The following is a 25,566-nucleotide window of genomic DNA, read 5'->3' on the forward strand; positions in this document are numbered from 1 at the left end:
TGAATTTTGTAAAAGATACTGGATATGCTCAATAAAAGAATGGAGATGGCAAAGGAAACAGTAAATTTGAAAACAGATCAACACAAATAATCCAATATGAAGAAGAGAATGAAAATGATTAAAAACAAATGAACAGAACCTCAAAAACATGTGGAACAGAGCCCCAGAGACATGAGACATGTGGAAGGTCTAAAATCCATGTCATTAACATCCCATGAAAAAATAGAAAGAGAGTGGTATAGAAAAAATTACTTAAAGAAATAATGGCAATTCCATTCATATGAAATGATGAAAACAGGGAAATCTATAAAGACAAAGTAGATTAGTGGTTGCTTAGGTCTGGAGTATGGGAAGATGGAAGTGACGGCCAAAGGGTACAATGTTCCTTTTTGGTGTAATAAAAAAGTTCTAAAATTGAGTGTGGTAATGGCTGCAAATATTTATGAATATAATAAAAAAAACATTGGATTGTACATTTTAAATGGGTGAATTATCTCTCAATAAAGCTGTTTTTTAAAAAAGAAAAAATGGTTGAAAATTTTCCAAATTTGGTGAAAGACATAAATTTAGTTTCAAGAAGCTCAGTGAGCCCCAGCAGAATAAAATTTAAAAAGCCACCCCAAGACACATCTTAAACTACTGTAAACCAAAAGAAAAATAGGAAAAAAAATTTGTGAAGAGTGAGAGAAAAGCAAAACATTACATAAAGGGCTACATCAAATTGAATGACTACAGATTTCTCATGAGAAATCACAGAGGTCAGAAAACACCGAAAAAACATCCATCTGAGATACATGGAAACTTATATTAACAAACAAATCTGTACATGACTGCTTATAGCAGTTTTATTCATAAATGTCATAAATTGGAAACAATCCAGCTGCCCTTCAACTGGTGAGTGGATAAACAATAGAATACCACCCATCAATAAAAAGCAGAGAAGTATTGATACTCATAACAACATGAATGAATCTTAAACACACTTCACTAACTGAAAGAAGCCAAACTCAAAAGGCTAAATATTGTATGGCTCCATGTATATGACACTCTGAAAAAAAGAAAAACTATAGGGAAAGAATTCAGATCACTGGTTCCCAGCTGTTGGGGGATGGAGAAAGGGTAATACCACTCAGCAATAAAAAAGAACAACCTATCAATACATTCAACAACACAGATGAATCTCAAATACATTACTGTAAATGAAATAAGCTAGATTCAAAAGGCTTTATATATACTGTGTGACTCCATCTATATGACATTCTGGAAAAAGTAAAACTATATGGGATGGATAAGAGATTAGTGGATGCCAGGGCTTAGGGCTAGGGGAAGAGATTGGCTATAAAGAGTCACCACATGGGAATTGTGGGGGGTGGGGGGTTAATGGAATTATTCTTTACTTGATTGTGGTGCTGATTATACAACTCTATGCTTTGTCTAACCACAGAACTGTACATAAAAAACAGCGAATTCTACTCTATGAAAATTTTTAAATCAACTTATTAAAAAGTAAACTACTCAGCATTATTTATTCAACTAGCACCTTTCTTCTAAAAAGAATGAAAACTAAATAAAGTCACCAGTGATGTCTATTTTGCTAATGGATCCATCAGTCCTTATCTTACCTTATCTCTCTGCAGCATGTCACAGGTAACCACTCTCCCATTTGAGTCTTTGGCTTCTGTGATACCATACTGTCATTTTCCCTTACTCCAATTTCTTTGCTCTTTTTCGGTATACTTGAAATATTGTAACTCCTTAAGAAATGAATTAGGGTTACCTTCTCATCTCCACATTCTTTCCCCAGGCATCAAATTTATTGATATGACTCACATTTACTCAGAGGCTACTCTTCTGAGCTCCTGATCCATATATCCAACTGCCTGCTTGACATTCCACTCTTTTATCTTGCATGCCTCTCAAAGATAACCAATACAAAAAGGAATTAGTGACACCACCCTCCCAAACCTGCTCTTCCTCCAAGGTTCTCCATTTCAGTAAGTGTCACCATCTTACCTCAACAGAACAGATAGACTACGCAGGATTAAAAATAAATAAATAAACTGTGACATTCATCATTAACATATAAAGGAGGAGTATTCAGCAAAACAGTCCAGAAAGCAATGTTAGGACAGAATCCTGATCATTAAGATTTTACTATAAAATGACTCTCAGTATATCCACAGAAAAGGGAATATGCATAGACAAAATGTAGAAAAAGGAATATCCATAGAAAAAGAAAGATACTGCTTTCCTCTGTTACCTTAGTTACTGTTTACTTTTTATTAATACCATCTCATGACTAATTTATCATGAAGCTATGGGTCTGAAGGAACTAGAAATGAAATAAATCTGAATGAGTCAAAAAGATTGCTCCATCCTGGAAATCATTTCAGTCACCAGCAATGGCCTTTAAAAACAGAACACTCCATTACTCTCATCTCATTTACTGTCAAGGTATCAAGTTTTCAATACAAGAAAATTAATTCCTATGGAGGACTACAGTATTCACTGATACTAAAATTTAAATCATTTTCACCCACATGAAAACAAAAATATTTTCAGGATTCTCTGGGACAATAAACCTTTTTTAAAAAATAAAATGTGTAATTTGAAAAGACATGCTATTTCCCCCAATTAAGTGCCAAATGGGGAGAGAAAAACTTTCTATAGAAGATTCTGTAAAGCTTATCAACAATTACAAAGGTAGTAATAATTTACTCAGATACTACAAATCCCAAGTGAACAGACTCTCATATCAGAGCCTAGTGGAAAATATATTTTCATTTTATCAGAAAAGAATTAAATAACTAACTTTCAAGTATTCTGAATGATAGGAATACTAAACTGAGTTGCTGTACTAACCTGATCTCAGAAAATCACATGGGTCACTTCAAATCTATTATTTTTTTACTACTATTGACAAAAGCAGCTCATCAAGGAAAAACAAACTGAGAAAAAAATATTTTTCTCCTTCAGAGCCTTAGTATTGGAGGTGATATAGGAAAGTAATTAATATAAAGAAATATAAATACAATTTTGTAAGCAGGCTTACTCTTATCTGGCCACAATTCTATGATACATACACCATTGCTAAGTGTTACACACAGGAGTAATTTAACTCATGGCTTGGTGCTAAAAGATATGCTGAAGAAGAAAGTAGGGAGATATACAAATAAGGAAGAACTAGGTAGAAAGTGAGAAGAAATATGGGTCATTTAATGATTAACAAAACATACATAGGAAACCAGGTTTCACAACAAATTTGATAGTATTATAAACTTTCAAGTAGTCTCTAGGATCCCCCGAATCTACCTAGTAAACAAAATCACTGTATTTATATAGTACCTAATGTTAAAAATATGTTTAAGTTGACATTCTAAAAAAATGAAAAAAACTCTCTCTCAAATAAGTTTCACTTTTACATTTTAGCCACTGACAGCTTTTGTAAAGATTTCTTCAACTTATTTTTTTCATTTTATTTAAATAACTAGAGTAAATTAGATCTCAACTTAGAGGTGGGTCCACATCCACCTAGAACAAGGTCAATGTCTGTATATTGAATTAAGCCCATGACAAAATAAAATAGAAAAAGAAATCTCCTAGTTCATAAATGTGGCAGAAAGATTCTAAGATGGACTCCCACCTCTTGGTGTTCACCTCTTGGTATTCATGCCCTTATACAATCCCCATCCCTATGAGTGTGAACAAAACCTATGGCTGGATTACAACCAACAGAATATGGCAAAGGTGATAGGATTTCAGTTATATGATTACGCTATGTCGTGTAAGACTCTCCTTGCTGGCTTGATTGAAGTAAGTGGTCATGCTGAGGAAGCCCACATAACAAGGGACTGTGGCCATATTCTAGGAGTCACAGGCAACCTCTAAGAGCTGAGAGCAGCCTCCAATCAACACCCAGCAAGAAGCCAGGGCCCTCAGCCCTACAATCACAAGGAAAGGAATTCTGCCAAGAATCTGAGGGAGTTTAGAAGTAGATTCTTCCCCAGTCAAGCCTCCACATAAGAATGCAGGACAGCAGAAACCCTGATTACAGCTTTGTGAGATTCTAAGCAAAGGATCTAGTTGAGCCATCCTTGATTACAGCTTTGTGGAACCTTAGTTGAGCCATGCCCAGACTCCTGACCCACAGAAACCGTGAGATAAAAAAAAAAATGTGTCTTGGTTTAAACTGCTAAATTTATGGTGATTTGCTATGCAGCAATATATAATACAATCAGTATTACTGGACAAATTGTGATTTAAAATTCTTCCCTAAAACAGACTTTCCAGAGACGAATTTTACCGTTTAATACTTTAAATATATATCTTTACTTATTAAACTCATGTTTTTGTTCTCATTTAGTAGACATAAAACTAAATTATATACTAGTAACAAAAAAAAAATAGTCAAGTAGAAACAAATTTTTGTTAAACAAAACATTTAGCCAATAGGGCTAATTAACTGGTTTTAATTAACTTAAGACTGAGCAGTTATATTTTTGTCCTTTAATCCTGGTTTCTGAAAAATCAATCACTAAACTTTTTTAGTCTCAATGTCTTCATCTGTAAAATAAGCAACCTAGGGTTGTTGTAAGGATTAATATAATGTTCCTAAAGTAGCCTGGCACAGTGTCTAACATATGCTCAATAAATGCCTGATGTGTGAATGTTTTTCTGCCAAAAATAGCATATGAAAAAAGGTATATCATTATTTGGTGAATAATGATAACTGTATTAAAAATAATGCATATGTGAATCAAAACTTACTGCTACATCATTATCATACACTATTGACTTAATAGTTTTAGTTTTGATATGTCATACTATTGTAGGAAGATTATTTTTAAAACAGTGATAGAATCATGTTTGGTCAACTTGAAAAGAATCTTTTCACACCAACCTATAAAGGTTCATACACACTCATGCATATATATATATTCCTCATTTTAAGAATCACGAATTGGAGAGAAATGAAAAGCATCTTTGTCTATTTTTACTGTAACACACTTTATCAATTTAACAGTCTTTTCCAGGGCATTTCCAAAAGTAAAGCTTGTTTGGTTTGTTTTTGGTTTTTGTTGTGCATTCCACGGTAAGGTTTAAATTGTACCCTGACTTTTACAAACTGCAAAATAATTTCAAAGGTTTATTAATAGTTATGGCCATTTCCCCAGTAAACGTTTATCATTTTAACCTCTTAGATGGAATTCTATAGTCAACAAACTGCTTATGGGAAATCTGATAGCACCTAGAATACGAGTAATTCATTTAAAATGATTTGTTTTGATGCTTTCTGGCTTTCTAATTATAAAATATCCCTGTAGTTTGTACCTCAATAAGTAAGTCTTTTGAAACAAACCCACCTAACCACTGTCATGGCTTAAGGAAAGATTTAAGAAAGGGCAATTCTGTTTTAAATCAATCTGTAAGAGTTGTCTTCTAAAGAGAATCTCAGGATGGGGCAACAGTATATAGCCTCCAAGCTATTCCTTTAGTCAAGTATTTAAAAGCAATTATGAGGCTCTGCTGTAAACTGAATTAGCTTATAAAACACATCCATGTTCAAATCAAGGCATAAAAACAGATTCCATAGTTGAATATGAATGATCTTTGGAGTATTTACCATTCTGGGTTAATCTGTGCTTTTGAATGTCAACTTTATCAAGACTCAAAGTCACACCTTCCTTTTTACCCTTCCCCCTTTACCTACACAGACATCTATCAGTAAACAAAGTCTCACTTGTTAATTATCTGTTCCATCTTTCCATCAGACTGTAAACTCCCTAAGGAAAGAGATCCCATCTTATAACTCTTTGTTATCCTAGCATATTATCTGGAACATTAATAGATCCTTAAAAGAAATTGTGGGATGGAATAACTAAATTTGGAATCTGAATGAATTAAATTTGTAAAATAACTTCAGTAATTGGCAACAGCCATATTTTTCCTTAGATTTTATTAATTTTCTTACTTGAGATGTTAAACAGCAATTTTGAAAGGTAATTTCATAAAGTATTTCCAGTAAGTCACTTTGCTTATCATTTTTGACTCTTAATTTTAAATTCTAACAGCCAACAGGAATTCAGCTCTTTCAAAATCATTTTGAAAATACAAACGTTGGGTCATCATAAGTGCTTTTTTTTTTTAAAGTATCTTATGAATTCTTTGTATTTCACATCTCGCATGGAAATTATTTCGAAGAGTTATACATTTTTTTAAGAGTTAGATTCGTAACACTAAATTTTGTCAGCAGGATTAATACAAACCTAACTTTGCAAGCCACATTCTAAAGTCATTTGTCTAAACTACAGCCCATGGATCAAATTTGGCCCATTTTTGTATGGCCCACAAGCTAAGAACTTCTTTTTTCTCTTTTTTTTTTTTTTTTTTTTTTTTTTTTTTTTACTTTTTTAAAAGCTTGTTAAAAAAAAGAAAGAAGAGAAGAAGAATATGCAACACAGGCTGTATGTGGCTCACAAACCCTAAAATATTTATTGTCTGGACCTTTATAGAAAAAGTTTACCATTCCCTGGTCTAAACTATATAATTTTTTAAGAAATTATAAGCATAAAAAAAAATGCACAGAAAGAGTACCAATTTGGCCTAGCAATGAAAGAACAAACTAAAGTTATCTACTCTATGTGATTATAATTGTCACAGTACACACAGAATATTGCTTTACCCAGAATACATTCATAATTTCATAAAACTCAACCTGTATTTTCAACTTACTTTTATTCATGTCCTTGTACCCTTGTAATTTTTTTTTTTTAAAACAGCAAAATGGATTCTTGGTTTTCAGTGCATTTTGAATGTTAAGATAACCAGACCTTTACTAACAGAAAATTGTGAATACACCTCCCTGAAGCAGAAAGAAGAGTACATTAGATTACAGAAGCTGTTAATCCTAATAAGAGACTAATGGATAATATTTAGTTCACTTTTGGAACTGGCATAACTCAGCCAAATACCTTTTTTTTTTTTTTTCATTTGTTCCATACTAAGTGTTACAGGGATTTAATACAAAGAAAGTCAAGCACATGGCTTTCAAAGAACGTTGAACCTAAGAATGTAAAAACTGAAGCAATGACACTTATGCTTCTCTCAAATTAAAAAGAGATAATGACTCTCAATTTACAAGATTTATTCAATTCAGATAAGTTTCCAAAACACTATCCTAATTCAAACATCACTCTGTTTCAGAGATGCTGTTATTTCTAGAAAAAATGGTCATGCCATTGGTTCCCAATAATCTCTCTGCAACATAAAGCCTAATAACTTAAATAAAAGGGCTGAAGTCAGCCCTATGTTGTCTAACCAAACTCATGTTTCCCAGGGATTGCTTGCATGTATCTGTTAAAATGGGTCACATAAGCTATTGTTCATCTCACTATCCAAGTTCTGAACAACTTCATTAGGATAATAAAGAGAATAAGCATAATTTCAGTATTCTACAGCTATGGCTAAAATAGCCATTTATGTTTTCTGCCATAATTTTGGCATACATCTCAGCAAGTTAGAGATGGAATATACAAAATCAAATATCACTGAATTAAGAACTATCACTAGCAACTTGAAGGGTGACTTGCTAACCTAGAAAACCAACCACTAGAAACCTTATCATTACATCATCAATGTAGCAAGTCCAAAGTACTAAGATACATGAATTCAAAAGTAATTCTTAGCAAAAATAAGTTTCCTTTCCCATGTGGCAAAAATGATTATAGAAGAACACTAATAAAAGCAAGGGGGACATATGCCCAAACATAATAATCCTCTCTAACTGCTTTAATCTAATGCCAGGAGTAAAGAGAGCTATGTAAGGCAAGAATAAGGCACAAACTGAATTGCCAAACATACTGAGGCTCCGCTTTCTTGACAGCTTATTTGAATAGGAGGAAATCAGCTATTAATATTTTTTAAAGATCAAAAGTGTGGGAAAGATCTATCAGTGAATCTGTGAGTAATGCCACAGGAGTATAGAATTAAAACATTAACAACACAGAAAAAAATTTTTTTGGAAAAAAAGCTTTCTATAAGCCTAAATTTGTTGGTATTTATGACAAAATATACTGTCCTTCTGTTCACACACTTCTTTGTAATTATAGAAAAATGGGTAAATACACAGTTAATTGGTTTTCAGTTATGAAGGCAGAAACCTGGAGCAATAACCAAATGAATCCTATCTAGTAACTAATACAGCACCTTACACATGGTAGACATTTGATAATCATTTGGTGAATGAATGCATGCAAGATAATATTTAGAACCAATTAAACCCAATCCAAGTATCATCATGCTTTTAAAAAGGACTTGTAGTTATTTCCATTATAAACTATACGCACCAGCTTAGCATCCCTAATCTAAAAATTCAAAATCTGAAATGCTTCAATAAACATTTCCTGTAAGCATCATGTCAGCACTCAAAAAGTTTCAGATTTTGGAGCATTTTGGATTTCGGATTTTTGGATTAGGGACACTCAACCTCTACTACAACTAGGTTACTACTGAGTTGAGCTGAGCATATCAGTATCATATACATTTTAGAAGATATTTGTGGAATATGTGAGTTTTAAAAACTTTGTTTCAATAACAGAAAAGCAGCTTCACTGGTAGCTGAATAGGCTGAAATCTGTTTACTCTGCTTAGATAAAATCAGAGCATCAGACTTTAATGGTTTTGACTAGCTACAAAGTGTTCCCAATGTCAAGGCACTGGAAATCTGACCAGTCTCATATTGGCTACAACATATGCATTTGGAAAGTTTACTTCCGAAGGATATATGTAGTATGCGTGGTATGAATTCATATATATATATACACACAATCTGTATACATATATAGCATTCTTCAGCAGTAATTCTTCTCATTGTAGTAACCTCTTAGAGATAGGAGGCCCACATAATTTCATTAAAATACTACCTTTGAGGTGTGAAATAAGTTTAAATTGTTCACTGAGTTATTTATCAGGGTAAAAGAAGTACTTTGTCTAGAACAGCTCAATCTTTAGAGTTATTTGTTGAAAACAACAAGAACTTTACTATGCCTGTCAAACATTATATACAAAGTATAATTGTTTAATTTACTTCTCAAAATAATCATAAACACATTAATTTCCATTTTATATAAGAAGAAACAGAAGAATTAATTAACACTTACCTAAGAATACACAGCATGCTAGTGACAAGATAAAGCAACTTGGTTGTCCTAGCAAGTCACAGGTTCCTAAAAACCCTACATCATATTATTCTATTCTTCTGTCATTTCAGGAATAATGAAGAACAAAGGAAAAAAAATTAAAAATCCAAAGGGTTTCTATACAGGAAAAGTTCCAAAGTAGACAGCTACTACGCAACTATTAGTTTGAGGTCAAATTCTACCTGATATGTGTTTTTTATTTTCTATTAATAAATGTTTGCTGTCAAAAGACTGACTAAAGGAAATCAGAAATGAATAGACTATAGAAAACAGAAGCTCAGTAAACATAGAAAATAGAAGCTTAGTGAAAGCAGCACAATCCTCAGGAGGAATGAATAAGGAAAAAAAGAAAAAACAGCCTTACTATAACTAATAGATAATCAAGGAATAATAAAATGTTCAAAATTCAAGCCACATGAGAATCAAATGGCCAAAAAAGAGAAAGGTATATTTGTGAATAAAATGACTTCAGAGAAGAAGAAATACTAATCACTGCATAATTATATAAGATGCTTAAAATCACCATGCAATAATTGATTTGTAAAAAAATTTGTAAACATGTTAATCTTCAATAACTTGAACTGCAGCTGTGACACATTTAAAAGTAATAATACCTAACATTTAGAATGCTTACAATGGAAAAGGCACTCTTCTAAGTGTTTTACATGCACTGTGTTCTACTGTTGGTCCTATTTTATGGATAGAGCAACTAAATAAGGTGTGGAAGCCCGCGGGAGGCAGCAGCGCCAAACTGCCAGGGCAGCTGCCATGCTCTCGGACCCAGCTCAGGTGAGTATCTGCCCCCAAGAGACTGACCTGCCAACCCCCATGTCCCAAAGCAGCAGTGCCGAATCAGCAGCCCCTATGGGATCCAGGCCAGACACCAGGGTGGAACGAGTGGACCGTGAAACTCTCTGCCAAAATGACTAAACACCAACGGAGAGATACCAGAAATATGAAAAATCAATAAAGTAGGACATGACCAAAGGAATACAGTAACTCTCAAGTTCTATATCCTATAGATCAGGAAGTTCTTGAAATGACTGACAAGGAATTTCAAGCAACAAATCTAAGGAAATTAAATGACATACAAGAAGACTCACTAGACAATACAATGAAATGACAAAAAGTATACAGGACCTGGAAAAAAAATGTTCAAAGAAATCAATGCCCTGAAAAAGAATGGAGCACAACTTGTGGAGCTGAAGGATTCATTCAATGAAATAAAAAACACAACAGAGAGTTTAACCAGTAGGCTAGAACAAGTAGAAGAGAGATTTTCTGACCCCAAAGACTGCCTGTTCAAAATAACACAGGCAGACCAAAAAAAAAAAAAAGGAAAAAGATTTTAAAAAATTGAAGAAAATCTAAGAGAGATAACTAAAATATTGAAATCATGGATATTCCAGAAAAGGGGGGAGGGGCAGGGAAGGAAATGGCATTGAAAACATATTCAACAAAATAATAGCAGAAAACTTCCAAGGTATATGAAAAGACACAGATTTCCAGATTCAGGAAGCTCAAAGATCCCCAAACATATTCAACCTAAAGAGGTCCTCTCCAAGACATGTTATAGTCAAACTTGCAAAACTCACAGACAAAGAGAGAATCTTAAAAGCTGCATTAAGTCACCTAGAAGGGAGCCCCTATCAGACTAACATCAGACTTTTCATAGGAAACCCTAAAAGCCAGAAGAGAATGGGATGATATATTCAAAATACTAAAACGCAAAAATCGCCAGCCAAGAGTAATTTACCCAGCAAGGTTATCCTTCCAAAATGAATGACACACAGTATATTTCTTGGATAAACAAAAACTGCAGGAGTTCTCTGTCCCATGACCAGCCTTTCAAGAAATGCTCAAAGGAGTACTGCTTCTGGTTCCTGAAAAACAACCATCACCACCATGAATACTCAAGAAAGAGCAAATCCCACCAGTAAAATAAAAATGCTAACAATAAAGAGAAAAAAAGTATATCTACCTTCCCAAGAAACCAACAAACACAGAAGACAAACAGTAAATCAGAAATGATGGAGCAAAAGATATTTAAAGCATCTGAACAAAAATCAATAAAAATGTCACAGGAGTTAATCAACATATTCCAATAATAAATCTTAATGTAAAAGAATTAAATTCCTCACTCAAAAGACACAGTCTGACTGACTGGATTAAAAAGATGGACTCAAGGGCTAACCCCATGGCTCACTCAGGAGAGTGCGGCACTGGGAGTGCAGCGGTGCTGGGAGTGCCGAGGCCGCGAGTTCAGATCCCATATAGGGATGGCTGGTGTGCTCACTGGCTGAGCGAGGTGCGGGCAACACCAAGCCAAGGGTTACGATCCCCTTCCAGTCACAGAAAAAAAAAAAAAGATGGACTCAACAATGTGCTGCCTTCAAGAGACTCACCTCACATGTAAAGACACATATAGACCAAGAGTAAAAGGATGGAGAAAGTTATACCATGCAAACAGAAACAAAAAATGAGCTGGAGTAGCTATTCTTATATCAGATAAGATAGACTTTAAACCAAAAATCATAAAAAGAGATAAAGAAGGCCACTATATAATGATAAAAGGATCTATCCAACAAGAAGAAATAACAATCATAAATATTTATGCACCCAAAATTAGAGCAGCCAGATTTATAGAGCAAACACTATTAGACCTAAAGAAAGAGATAGACACTAATACCATAATATCAAAGGACCTGAACACCCCACTCTCAACATTGGACAGGTCATCAAGGCAAAAAACCAACAGAGAAACACAAGATCTGAACAACACTTTACACCAATTGGACTTGGCAGATATTTACAGAACATTTCATCAAGAAACCTCAGAATATTCATTCTTCTCATCAGCACATGCAACACCCACCAGGACAGACTGCATGTTAGGTCACAAAGCAAGTCTCCACAAATTCAATACATCTGGAATTATTCCATGCATTTTTTCAGACCACATGGATTAAAATTAGAAATCAATAACAAACGAAACTCTGGAAACTATACAAACACATGGAAATTAAACAACATTCTATTAATGACATGGGACCAAGAAGAAATTAAACAGGAAATCAAAAAATTTATTGAATCTAATGAAAATAATGACACATCATACCAAAACCTGTGAAATACTGCAAAAGCAGTACTAAGGGGGAAATTTATCACATTAAATGCTTACTTCAGAAAAATGGAAGTACGGCAAGTAAACAACCAAACACTTAACCTTATAGAACTAGAAAAAGAAAAACAATCCAAACCCAAAGTTGGAAAATGGCAAGAAATAATTAAGATCAGAGCAGAACTAAATGAAATAGAAAACCAAGAGATACAAAAGATCAATGAAAGAAAAGATGATTTTTTGAAAAGACAAATAAAATTGACAAACCATTAGCAATGCCAACTAGGAAGAGAAGAGAGAAGACACAAATAAAAAAAACTAGAAATGAAAAATGTGATATTACAACCAGTACCTCAGAAACACAAGGAATCATTAGAGACTACTATACACAACAATATGCCAACAAATTTGAAAATCCAATAAATTGCTGGACACACACAAGACTAAGCCAAGAAGACATAGAAAACATGAACAGAATAATAACAATAAAAGAGATTGAAGCTGTTATCAGCAGACTCCCAACAAAGAAAAGCCCAGGACTGGATGGCTTCACTGCAGAATTCTACCAAACCTCCAAAGAAGAATGAATTAATACCAATTCTCTACAAACTATTCCAAAAAATTGAAACAGAGGCCATTCTCCCAAACTCATTCTATGAGGCAAACATCACCCTGATGCCAAAACAAGACAAAGATACACCAAAAAAGGAAAACTACAGGCCAATATCCTTGATGAATATTGATGCAAAAATCCTCAATAAAATACTACCTAATAGAATATAGCAAAACACACATAAAAATATATAGCATGATCAAGTGGGATTCATCCCAGGGATGCAAGGCTGATTCAACATCGGCAAATCAATAAAATCAAGGACAAAAACCATATGATAATCTCTATAGACTCTGAAAAAGCATCTGACAAAATTCTATTTTTTCATTCATGATAAAGACTCTCTATAAATTGGGTATAGATGGAAAGTCATCTCAACACAATTAAAGCTATATATGACAAACCCACTGCCAATATTATCCTGAATGAGGAAAAGTTGAAAGCTTTTCCCTTAAGAAAAGGAACAAGACAAGGATGCCCACTCTCGCCACTCCTAGTCAACATAGTGTTGGAAGTACTAGCCCGGGCAATCAGGGAATAGAAGGAAATGAAGGGAATCCAGATAGGAAAAGATGAAGTCAAACTGTCCCTGTTTGCAGATGATAAGATCCTATATACAGAACAGCCTAAAAACTCTACAAAAGACTCTTCGTGTTGATAAATGATTTCAGCAAAGTTGCAGGATATAAAATCCACATGCAAAAATCAGTAGCATTTCTATACTCCAACAATGAACTAGCAGAAAAAAAAAAATCAAGAAAGCTAGCCCATTTACAATAGTCACCAAAAAAATTAAATACCTAGGAATAAATTTAACAAAGAAAGTGCAAAATCTCTATGACAAGAACTACAAACCACTGTTGAGAAAAATTAAAGAGGACACAAGAAGATGGAAAGATACCCCATGCTCTTGGATTGGAAGAATTAACATTGTGAAAATGTCCATACTACCCAAAGTGATCTACAGATTCAATGCAATGCCCATCAAAATTCAATGCAATGACATTTTACTCAGAAATGGAAAAAATAATAACATTCATATGGAAGAACAAAAGACCACGAATAGCCAAAACAATCCTGAGCGAAAAAAATAAAGCTGGAGGCATAACACTACCTGACTCCAAACTATACTGCAAAGCTATAGTATCCAAAACAGCATGTTACTGGCATAAAAACAGACACACAGACCATGGAACAGAACGCAGAATCCAAAAATCAACCCATACATCTACAGCCATCTGATCTTTGACAAAGGCATCAAGTCTATGCACTGGGGAAGAGATTGCCCCCAACAAATGGTGCTGGGAAAACTGGATATTCATATGTAGGAGAATGAAATTAGACCCATACCTCTCACCATATACCAAAATAAACTCAAAATGGATTCAAGAATTAAATATACATCTTGAAACAATAAAACTCCTTAAAGATAACATAGGGGAAACACTCCAGGAAGTAGAACTGGGTACAGACTTCTTGAATACGACCTCAAAAGCACAGGCAACCAAAGGAAAAATAAATAAATGGGATTATATCAAACTAAAAAGCTTCTGCAAAGCAAAAGAAATAATTAACAGGGCAAAAAGACAACCAACAGAGTGGAAGAAAATATTTGCAAAATATACATCTGACAAACGATTAATATCCAGAATATAAAAGGAACTCAAACAACTTAACAGTAAAAAAACAAGTAACCCAATTAAAAAATCAGCAAAGGCGCTAAATAGGCATTTCTCAAAGGAAGATATACGAATGGCCAACAGACACATGAAAAATGCTCAGTATCACTCAGAATTCAGGAAATGCAAATCAAAACCACTTTGAGATACCATCTTATTCCAGTTAGGATGGCTAATATCCAAAAGACTGAGAACAATACATGCTGGAGAGGTTGCAGAGAAAAAGGAACCCTCCTTCACTGTTGGTGGGACTTGTAAAATGGTACAGCCTTTATGGAACACGGTATGGAGGTTCCTCAAACAATTACAGATAGATCAACCACATATGAAACAAGTATTCCTCTGCTGGGTATATACCCAGGGAAATAGAAATCATCATATTGTAGAGATATCTGTACTCCCATGTTTATTGCAGCACTACTTACAATAGCCAAGAATTGGGACCATGTGGAATATACTAACATTTATAAAGCAAATGCATTTCACAGGGCCTATATTCCAAAGCCCTGTAGTCTCAGGTTTAGCCTAACCTTTTGGAATTACACATAGAAATGTTAACCTTGCAAAAGACAGGAAACTTTCCTCAGGCTAAAGTCTTTGTAACACAGCAAAGTTGCTGGCTAAGGACAGACAAGTTACTTGATTGATATGTAAAATACTGGGGAAATTGCTGTAGGGAAAAACAGTGTTTGCTAAGATCAAGCTTTTGTTGGTGGATCGACTCAACCTTTTGCAAACTGCATTATGGAATGTCGCTTTGCTTCTTTCACTGATGTTACCAGCCTATATTATTAAACTATTCTTAGCCATAACCCCACCTATGTTATTTTTCTGTAACTTCCTGGTCTGGAGAATAAATGCAGGGAGACAAACCCAGTTCGTGGTTAATTTCCCAAGGAAGGAATGCCTCTCTCTTGAGGGTTCTGGGAGATTAACCCCTTTGGGGTCTCTCACTGCTCAGAAGAAATGGGCTTTGAGTAATCCTTTGCATCTCAGTCACCCAGGGCAAGAGGGGTGATAAATCTGTGTGAGGCAAAGCAACAGAACCAGCCCAAATGTCCATCATCAGATGAGTGGATAAGGAAAATGTGGTATATCTACACAATGGAATACTACTCTGCTATTTAAAAAAAAAAAAAAAAATTGAAATACCACCATTCACAGTAACATGGATGGACTTAGAGAAAATTATATTAAGTGAAATAAGCCAGAAACAGAAAGGGAAATACCACTTGTTCTCACTTATTTGTGGGAGCTAAAAATAAATAAATAAATATACAAACAAATAAATGGTGGGGTGAGAAGAAGACACAGCAATCACAATTCCTTGAACTTGTTAAGACAAATAAACAGATATGATGTTGATGGGGGGGAGGGGGAGACGGAGGGGAAAAGGAGGAATTGGTAAAGGGACACAAAAATCAACTGCATTCTATATTGATAAAGTAAAATTTAAAAATAAATAAATAAGTAAGGTGAGAAAAAGTTAAGTAACTTGCCCAAGGTCACAGGAACTCAGTCATTCTAGCTCCTGAGTCCCTGCTCTTATCCTCTATGCCATTCTGAGTTTCTAAAAATCTATGATGGCTAATCGACTGTTTATTTTTCCTTAACTTTAACAATAACAATCAACTTAATTAGCACAATATTCTCAATACAACCTAACTTACATTCTTACATTATTCTCATATTTCCTCTTACACATAAGAAGTCAAGAGGCACCTAATATCATTAACCAGGCTTAAAAAAGGTAGTTAAATGTTTTTCACAGAACTAATATTATTCTCCTCTTAAGAGCAAAAGGAATATACCAATTTTTAAAAATAAAATATTTTAAAAAGAGAAAAAACAAGTCTGTATTAATGATGATTAACAAAATTCCAACATTCCAGGCTCCCATTTTCTTGGCAAATAAATAATTTCTAGAATATGAGTTGAAGCTTATTCGGTTTTGTAGCTTTCATGTCTACTACTAAGTCACTAACAGGCTATCAACTGCTGCATTAAAAAAAAAAATGAATTGTTAGGAATAATGTATAGATATGGGGAGGGGGATAAGCAGAGAAATATCATTGCAGAGTGAGAAAGTTCACATAAGAGATTATGGCCTTGTTTGGTTTCTTCATCTTTAAAAGGGACTAAGAACAGTCACTTATCTTAATGTTGAGAATTAATGACTGCAAAGAAAATATACCACAGAAAAATTATTTTGTCTTCTAAACAAGAATATTTAATCAAACCCTGTACAGAAAGAACTGCAATATTTTTTAACACTATATGCCTATGCTTAGTAAGTGCAATTCTGAAGCTCTGTAAGTCGAAGTCATTAAAATTATTGGGAAAACCACACATATATGCCTAAATGATTTTTCATGCAGTGAAAAGGCAATTCAAAGGAGAACAGACAGTCTTTTCAACAAATGGTGTCAGAATGACTGGGCAACCATATGTGAAAAAGTGGATCAACCCATACCACCTACCACATACAAAAATTAACTAGAAATGGATCAAAAGCCTAAATTAAGGCATGCAACTAAAATCTTCCAGAGGACAACAGCAGAAAATTTTTGAAACCTTGGATTAGGCAAATATTTCTTAGATACAACACCAAAAGCATGATTCATAAAAGAAAAAAAATTGATAAACTGGACTTCACTGAAACTAAAAACCTCTACTCTTTGTTAAGAGAATGAAAAGAGAATGGGAGAATATATTTGTAAATCAATACCTGATAAAGTATTTGTACCCATAATATGTATAAGAAAACTCAAAACTTAACATTAAGAAAACAAACAACCCAATTTAAAAAATAGCAAGAAATTTGAAAAGACAACACACCAGAGAAAATAAATGGATGGCAAATAAGTATATGAAACAATGCTCAGCAACATTTGTCATTAGGGAAATCCAAGTTAAAATCACAATTAGACACCAGTACACTCCTATTAGAACAGCTAATTTTTTTAAAAAATAATTAAATATGACAATACCAAGTGCTGACAAGGATTCAGAGAAACTGGAACTCTCATACAGCAACCCCACTCAGAAGCACTTACCCAACATAAATGAAAAGCTATGTTCAAACTAAAATCTATACACAAATGTATATAACAACTTTATTCATAATACCCGAAAACTGGTAACAACCCAAATGTCCTTCAACTGATTAATGGATAAACTAACTATGGTATATCCCCACAATAGAATATTATACAGTGATAAAAAAGAAAGAATACTGATACCTGCTACATCATGGATGAGAACAAAATAAAATCAAATTAATATTGTTTGTAGATCTGAAGTTGCTAAATCATCCTGTCTTTTTTGAAAACCCATATATACCTCCTTTAAGAGGTTCTATAATTATTCATTTATTCTTACACAGTTGTCCTACATATGATAAACACAAACAAATGTTTGATGATTGTGCCAGAGGTCCACAGCTGCACTTTTCCATTTGTAAAATACAGTATAAAATCAAATACAAATTATTTCTATATATGTTCTGTCAGTGTAATATATATCTATATAATCAGTATGGGAATATGTCCACATAAGTTTGAACTGAAATTGTTTCTGACAGCATTCATTTATCGTTGCAGCTGCCCCAGGTGAACAAACATGAATGCAAAGGATTTTTATCAAATCAGACCTAATAGCTTATCCATTTTCCTTAGTTCTTGAATTTTGGCTATTCTCAATTAGTACAATTTCTTAATCATATACCTCAAATTTCTCCCATGATGGTGCATTTAAAAAAATAAGTCATTTGAAACCTGATCTTCAGTCCACATTTCCCTTCATATGAAGTTTTCTCCTCTGTGTTCTGAAGTTTTGTCTGTTCTGATCCTCTAAGTAGTTCAACAAACCCAATAAATCTCACCTCTCATCCAGCTTTTTTTTTTAGAACCATTCATGTTCCATTTTCACTTACTTACATCATAACAACTAATTTCAACTGTGTAATTGAGAGAAGCAAAAATATTTTATGTAATAATTTCCCCAGAATCCTCGTTATGAAAGTACAAATAAATTTTAAATTGTGTTTTTTTGAGAGAGGTAGCAAATTTCCCCCTAAAAATCCTCAGATTTAAAAACTGATCTTGACCTTTATTTTTTTTCATTTTTCTCAAAAATCAGTTGAGCATATTTGTGTGGGTCTATTTCTGGGTTCTCTCTATTCTTTTCCATTGATCTATCTGTCTACCCTTCCACCAATACCACAGTTTCAATTGATGCAGTTACACAGTAAACTGTAACATCCAGTAGAGTGATTCCTTGCATTTTATTCTTCTTTTTCAAAAATTTTTTTAGAGCTTAGAGGTCCTGTACTTTTACATATACATTTTAGAATAAGCTTATCTATGCTTACCAAAAAAAAAAAAAGGACTGCTGGGATTTTGTTGACCTTTATTTAAGTTGAGTAGACATGCATAGCTATCAAATCAGCAGATCTGATTGCTGATCTAATATGGTTGCCAACAACTTGTCTATATCCTCTCCTTATCTTCAATATTGTCCTTATAATAGAGACAGCAATGTAGAGAGGAATTTAAAATAATCCAGGTTCAAATTCCGGATGCACCTCCCATAGATTTGCATGTCTCTTTCTCATCTGTTAGAAAGACACACCTGTCTTACCAAGCTGTTTTTAAAGAGTGAATAATATAATCTGTGTGAAGCACCTAGTAGTGTCTGTTACATAAGTACATGCTCAATAAATGTCAGATCTCTTTCTCTCTTAAGTTTAGGTACATTAAAGATGGAATGAATTCCAATGTTTTTTCAGGTAAAAAAATTATATTGGGTATTAAAATTGCTATATTTCTCCTTAAAGTTTGTCCCCAACCACTTTATAGCAGATGCAGAGGGGTCTTGTAGTAATGATAATTATCTGTTGCCTTTGAAAATTTTGTTAGGGATGTAATGGGATATTTGTTATTCAAAACAGAATCACTATCCCCCTACTTTGCTAGTCTTAAGGTGCACAGGTTATTTAACCTCCTAATTATATAGCTAAACTGTATCAAAATCAGCTAGGACACTAAAATTTTGTTTTTCCTCTTATGGAAAACTAAATTCCTCAAAACTAAACAGTAAGAGCATTCAAGACAGCTCAAATACCCCCTTTGGCTCAGTCACACCTTAAAACAACAACAGAATAAAACACACAGAGAAACATTACAATTCACAGAAAATTTACTTCACAGCTAATTGCTAGCTTAGGAACTGATATGCCTTTTTCTTGTGGATAATGGAAACTGTATGACTATTTTTCTTTGTACAATGGCCTAGAGCTGTGGTTCTTCACCCCGACTGTACATCATTATCATTTGGGGAATGATGCCCAAGCCCCCACCAGATCAGTTAAATGTGAATCTCTATGAGTGGGGCACTGGCATGGATAATTTTTTTTATCCAGGTAAATCCCAGGTAAATCTAATATACAGCCAGAGTTGATAACAAACAGGCCAACGAAACTCAAGGCCAAATTTACAATTCAGCTATATTTTAAATGTGTAATAGACCCTTAAAGCCTGCTTACCTGTGTTGTATTTCAACTTCACCTCCATCCTCCACCTCTTCCATACATGTCCTACTTTATGTTTTCCCTCATCTTGAATATCAAAATAGTTTTTTATTGGATTGTATTTCCCATAAAACATCTAAACTACTTTGTGAAATAACGCAAAGCATAAAATACACACACACACACAGCAGGACCTACTTCAAATGTACAGATACAGGTTAAAATCTAGCAGTAAAATCAGTTACACGGAACACCTCCAGAGCAATTCAGAAAACATCTCTAATATCTGCAAAAGCCAGATTAAGTTTAGCTCTAAATCTCTCTCCCATCCAACTCTGTTCCCACCTACAAACAAAAAAAAAAAAAAGAAAATTCACATCAAAAAAAAACTATGAGCAAGAACAACAAATAATCCTTAGAAATAACATAAATGGGTAAACATTATATAGCAAATTATGACAGTACTAAAAGGCTTACCTCAAGATTCCAAGTGCTGCTGCTAAATACAAGGACAGTACCCACAAAGAGAGAAATTACAGGAAGGGAAAAAAATCTTGCATTTCCGCCTCAAAATTACAGATTAGCGACACTATGAGAGGGGTAGTACTGAAACAATAGGAACCAAGAAAGCAACTGTACCTTGGTAAGCCTTGTTATGGAACAGTGAGGTAATGATTAGCTCTTGATGAATTAATCAGGTAGGGAAATATAGAGGCCCTGCCCTGAAGGAATTGACCTGAATATTTCCAGACCAGACTGGTATAAAGAAAAATAGACCTGGAGAGACTGGAAAGGCACCTGTTGTGGGGAGGGGCCAGGGCTCTTCTGACTCTTCCCTCTATTCCAATTAAACCTGGTGAAAGCGTGCAAGAAATACAGATGTGCCGGTTCTCTTTTCCACATTCCAGAAAGGAGCACCAGTCACTATTTTCAGAACAGTACTCTGCACCCAGGGGCGGCTGACTATTAATATGAATATAGGTAAAACAAGGATTATAGGCCTAAGGCCCATTTAAAAAGCAAAAGAAACTTTTTAGCTAGCAATAAGTGCATTCACCTTTGATAGTGAAGATTTTAAACATGCCAAGCATGACTGGACATCTTTATAGTGGTCTGCTACAGTTCAAGACAATATTAGAAAGTGGGAAGTTCATTTTAGCTTCATAACTCCCTATGCTGCAAAGATCTATTTATCTTTGTATTAGTCTAGTGGCTAGCATAGAATCTTTAACTGGCAGGCACACATTAAATACCTGCTAAATTGAATTAATTCCTACCACAAAGCTCCTAATCTCAGTTGTTTATTCTTCCTTCTTACTCCCCAACATCTAATCAGTTACCAAATTCTAACTATTCTACCTCTGTCAGCTCTCCCATCAGTCGTCATCTTTCTACTCCTTCTGTTCTAGTTCAAAAATCTCACTACTACTTCCATTAACACAATAGCCTCCTAGCTGGTATTCCCCACCTTCAGAATCTCCTCCACTCCAAACCATCCTACACACTGCCATCAGTTTTCAAAGTACAAATTTGATAAGGTCACTCATGTCCTCAAAAATCTTCAGTGGCTCCTATTTACAAAATAAAATTGAGACTTCAAACTAGCTTTAAAAGACCTATACAACCTGAACCTAGCCTATCTTTAATAATTCCCTACCTCATCTCACGCTATGTCCCCACTGCTACACAACAGACTTATACCCTAGCAATATCAGATTCCTCCTTCTTTCCAGAACACCTCCATGTCTTTGCTTATACTGTCTCCCCATCTACCTGAAATATGCTCTTTTCCTCTCTCTGCGAAAATGCTATCACTCTCTAATGCCCTGCTCAAATTCCACCTCCTTCACAAGGCCTTACCTGATTCATCCCTAAACCACCACCCCATTGTTGATGGTCTTGTGCATTTTATAATAGCAATTTCCACACATGCCTGTCTTGCCCACCTGAGTATACACCTATGGAGGTAGGATGGGACTCCATGGTATATCTTTAGGCATTTCACATTATAGCATGATGTATTGTACTGCCTTGTACTCAACAAATACTTGATGAGTTGAACTAATTCCTACCATGACAATAGTTCAAAATAGGAAAAAAAAAAAAAACTAACAAAATTAAATGTCAATGAAACACCTCATTAGCCACTTATAAATGAAATGACTTGTCTCTTCTTATCCCTCAAAGTGTTTATAAATATAACCACATATTTTATCCCTGAATCACCCTATCTGTGATTACAAATGTGCAGAATGAGAACTCTACTACACTTAGATGAAACAATCAGATGTAAGAAGGAGGTCTTAAGAAAACTGCTCATATTAGGGAAGGCTGGTGCTGTGGTTGTGTCTAGCTAAATCTCAAGGTTTTAATACAGGTGACAATAATTCAAAGTAGGGCAGAGAAAGGGATATGATGATGATTGTGGGGGAAAAGAACTACTGTGTACTGGAGATCTACCATGTGCAAAACACCTTGCTAAATGTATTAAACCCAGCACTGCATTTTCTTTACATAACAAATCTTGACAATGTTTTTCTCCCATTTACAGATGAAGAAACTGAGGCTCAGAGGGCTTAATTAACGTGCACTAGGTCACACAGCTAGGATGAGGTGGAAGTGGGACTGGAACTCAGATATGTCTGTCTCCAAAGCTCATGTTTCTTTCCTCTATTACTACAGGGTCTCATGAAAATTAATTAAAGCTAGCAGTTTTTCCCAATCTGTGCTATATCTGCCATCCTAGTTAATTTTTTTTGTCCGTCGCTTTAATTAGAAACTGTTTTTAATCAATGAACCGTACCACTCTCAAAATGAATTTCCTTAAATAAAAGCAGTATTGCAAAAGAAGTAATGTAAAAGTACCAAAGTTTAAAAATAATATATGATATGAGATTTGAAAACTCTATAATAAACTTCTCCACAAGGAAGCAAGCACTCCCTCAACAAAAAAACAAACAACTAAGTGCACAAACTGTAACATGCATGGCACTAACTCATGAAAAGCTCACGTAACTCAAACAGACTGTTCTTTATGACCCTCACCCAGGAATGACCAATACCAACCTCAAGTAATACCTCTTCTCTGACCCTAACAGAATCCAGGCAAGAGCTGAAATTGTGGTTGCCGGAGAAGTGATGCCATTTGAAGTTCCTATTCCCAGTAAACCTAACGGAGACAGTCCCTGCAAGAGCTCTCACAACCAGAGCTTCTCGCTTTCCCTATTTTCCCTCTTCCAAAAACTCTTTTTAGGAGCCAACAGAGCCCATGTTTCCCTTTTTTAGTCCCATTCTCCACTTCTCACTTGAACCAAGCTAGCTCTCGGTGCAAGCTTGACACATTTTACCATAAGACAATTTTACAAACAGTGGTTAGGCGATTTATACCCTACTGTAGTGCATTGGTATAAAAATGTAACTGCCCTTAGTAATTTTTTTTTTTCCTGTGGGAAGACATGTTAGGAGTCTCAAACAACCAATTTACACACTTCTGAATGATAATTCAAAGGTTAACAATTGCCCATGAAAGCAAGACAAGTAAAATATACTGAAAAAGTCTCCAAAATATATGGTAATGTCTATAATCTTTAATCTTACCAGGATTCAACACACACAGAAATTAACAGAAATTATTTCCTTTGACATTAAAGTTAACATTACCTACATTTTCTTTACGGATTCCAGAACATTTAAAAATATATATTCTAAAGTAAAAACCATTAGTCCTAAAAACTATCACATTTAGGGTTATAAAGCTCTTACTCAAAGTTAGCATTTCTAAATCCAACATTAACAAACATATAATTAAAATAAATTCTGGGAAGTAAAATTATTTACTTCTTATCAAAGCAATATCATTAAAAACAAACAAACAAAAAACTCTTCTAAGTACTAAGTGGGTCTGTTCAAATGTAACATTTAGTTTTCACCTAGAACATTTTTAACTAAGTCACTGGCAGGGTTAAATCTAACCAATCATAACTGTTTTAGACAAAGAAAGCAGAAATACTGTCTTCACCACATTACCTTCACCTTTCGTTTTACTTCACAGGGATTAACAATTTCCACTGGAGTATTTTTCCAAATTGCTGAGGTAGAGAGACCCATTGTTAAATCTCTACAATACCTAAAACATACTGCAAACAATAAAAAAAAAGCAAAAAAACAAACAAACAAAAAACAAAAACAAAAACAAACCATATGCAGTAAGTACAATTTAAAACATACTACATTTGAAGTTAAAAATAATAAAATAGTAGGCATGCAAATGGCTTCCCACCTCCCATCCCATCCTATGTCAAAGCATTTACCTATTTTTATAAACTAAATGCCTGTGACTATAAACCAGTAGATTGCATACATGAATAAAACAAAATTCCTTTCCCCTTGAACAGTCTTCCTATAAAATTTGTAAAAGTAGTTAGCATTCCCACATTTCAAGAAGAAATGAACCTCTCTTCATTTATCCTTTTCTTAAGAGATGTTGAATATTAAAATGTATTTCAGAATTGCTTAGTTTACTAATAAGATATTTCCTATAAATATAAAGGGTTCAACTTTAGGGTACTTCTAAATTTATTTCCACTACATTTCAAGCATGTAATCTTAACCCCAGTTTAGTTGAAATTTTTATTAACGAAAGAAAAAATAACAAGGTAATGATGTAACAGTTCAAAGTGTGTTTTTAAAGATGGAGCAAGTACTTGAAGGCAAAGTTGCACCCTTAAGATGTCAAGGATTTCGAGTCTTACCTCAAAATATCCTACAGTGAATCAATTTGGCATTTATCAACTATTTTTAGACGGTGTACGGTGGTCTCTACTCGAGTAGTATGTAATCGATTAAGTTATCAGAAAAGGATCTGACTTTCGATTACAAAAGCCACGTTTTTTGTGTTTAAATGCTGCCTGCTTTTATAACATCAACAAAAAAACAAAGTACCTGTGCACATCTAAGTTCTCACAGTACAGCTGACCAAAGCCCAACGAGAACAGTTTCGGAAGTAAGAAGAGCGGGAAGAGAGGTAAAACCAAAATATTTTGGGTGTACCTCAATAAGTCTTACCAAAGATTGGTCTAATAAGGGTTGGGATTCACTCTGCGTCTTCTTTTACCGACCAACGGGATGGGGCGGGGACAGAGGTTGGGGAAAAGAGAAGGGGCGGGGGAAAAGGACAGTAGAATGGGGTGGGGGGGACCTGAGAGGAGGCAGCAGAACATCACCTGGATGTAGATAAAGAAACCTGGCCGCTGCCAGTTCTTCTCGACTTGGGTTGTCACAAAGAACCATGACGAATCACAGAAACGGGAGAAAGTTACCAGGGAACACTGGTCCCTAAATGTCCCCAGAGTTAATTCGTCACCTTGGTGTGTTTGTGTTGCGCTGGGTTCCTAAAGCGCCCGGGGTCCAACTGTAAGCTGGAGTCC

At 34.6% G+C, this 25,566-nt stretch overlaps 1 protein-coding gene across 2 annotated transcripts in view; it reads right to left on the reverse strand.

Annotated features, from left to right (window-relative positions):
- The window catches only part of RPS6KA6 (ribosomal protein S6 kinase A6), a 166,332-nt gene that overhangs the window by 139,933 nt on the left and 833 nt on the right, over positions 1–25,566 (reverse strand). Inside the window, exon 1 of one of the 2 annotated variants that reach the window (XM_063083126.1) lies at positions 24,167–24,247. The exons of the other annotated variant lie outside the window; for it this stretch is intronic. Coding sequence (XP_062939196.1) covers positions 24,167–24,247 — 81 coding nt within the window. Of the gene's footprint in view, positions 1–24,166; positions 24,248–25,566 lie in introns of those variants that run through there. 2 annotated transcript variants of the gene reach the window in all.

Source organism: Cynocephalus volans, chromosome X (genome assembly GCF_027409185.1).
Source record: "Cynocephalus volans isolate mCynVol1 chromosome X, mCynVol1.pri, whole genome shotgun sequence".
Lineage (NCBI taxonomy): Eukaryota > Metazoa > Chordata > Mammalia > Dermoptera > Cynocephalidae > Cynocephalus > Cynocephalus volans.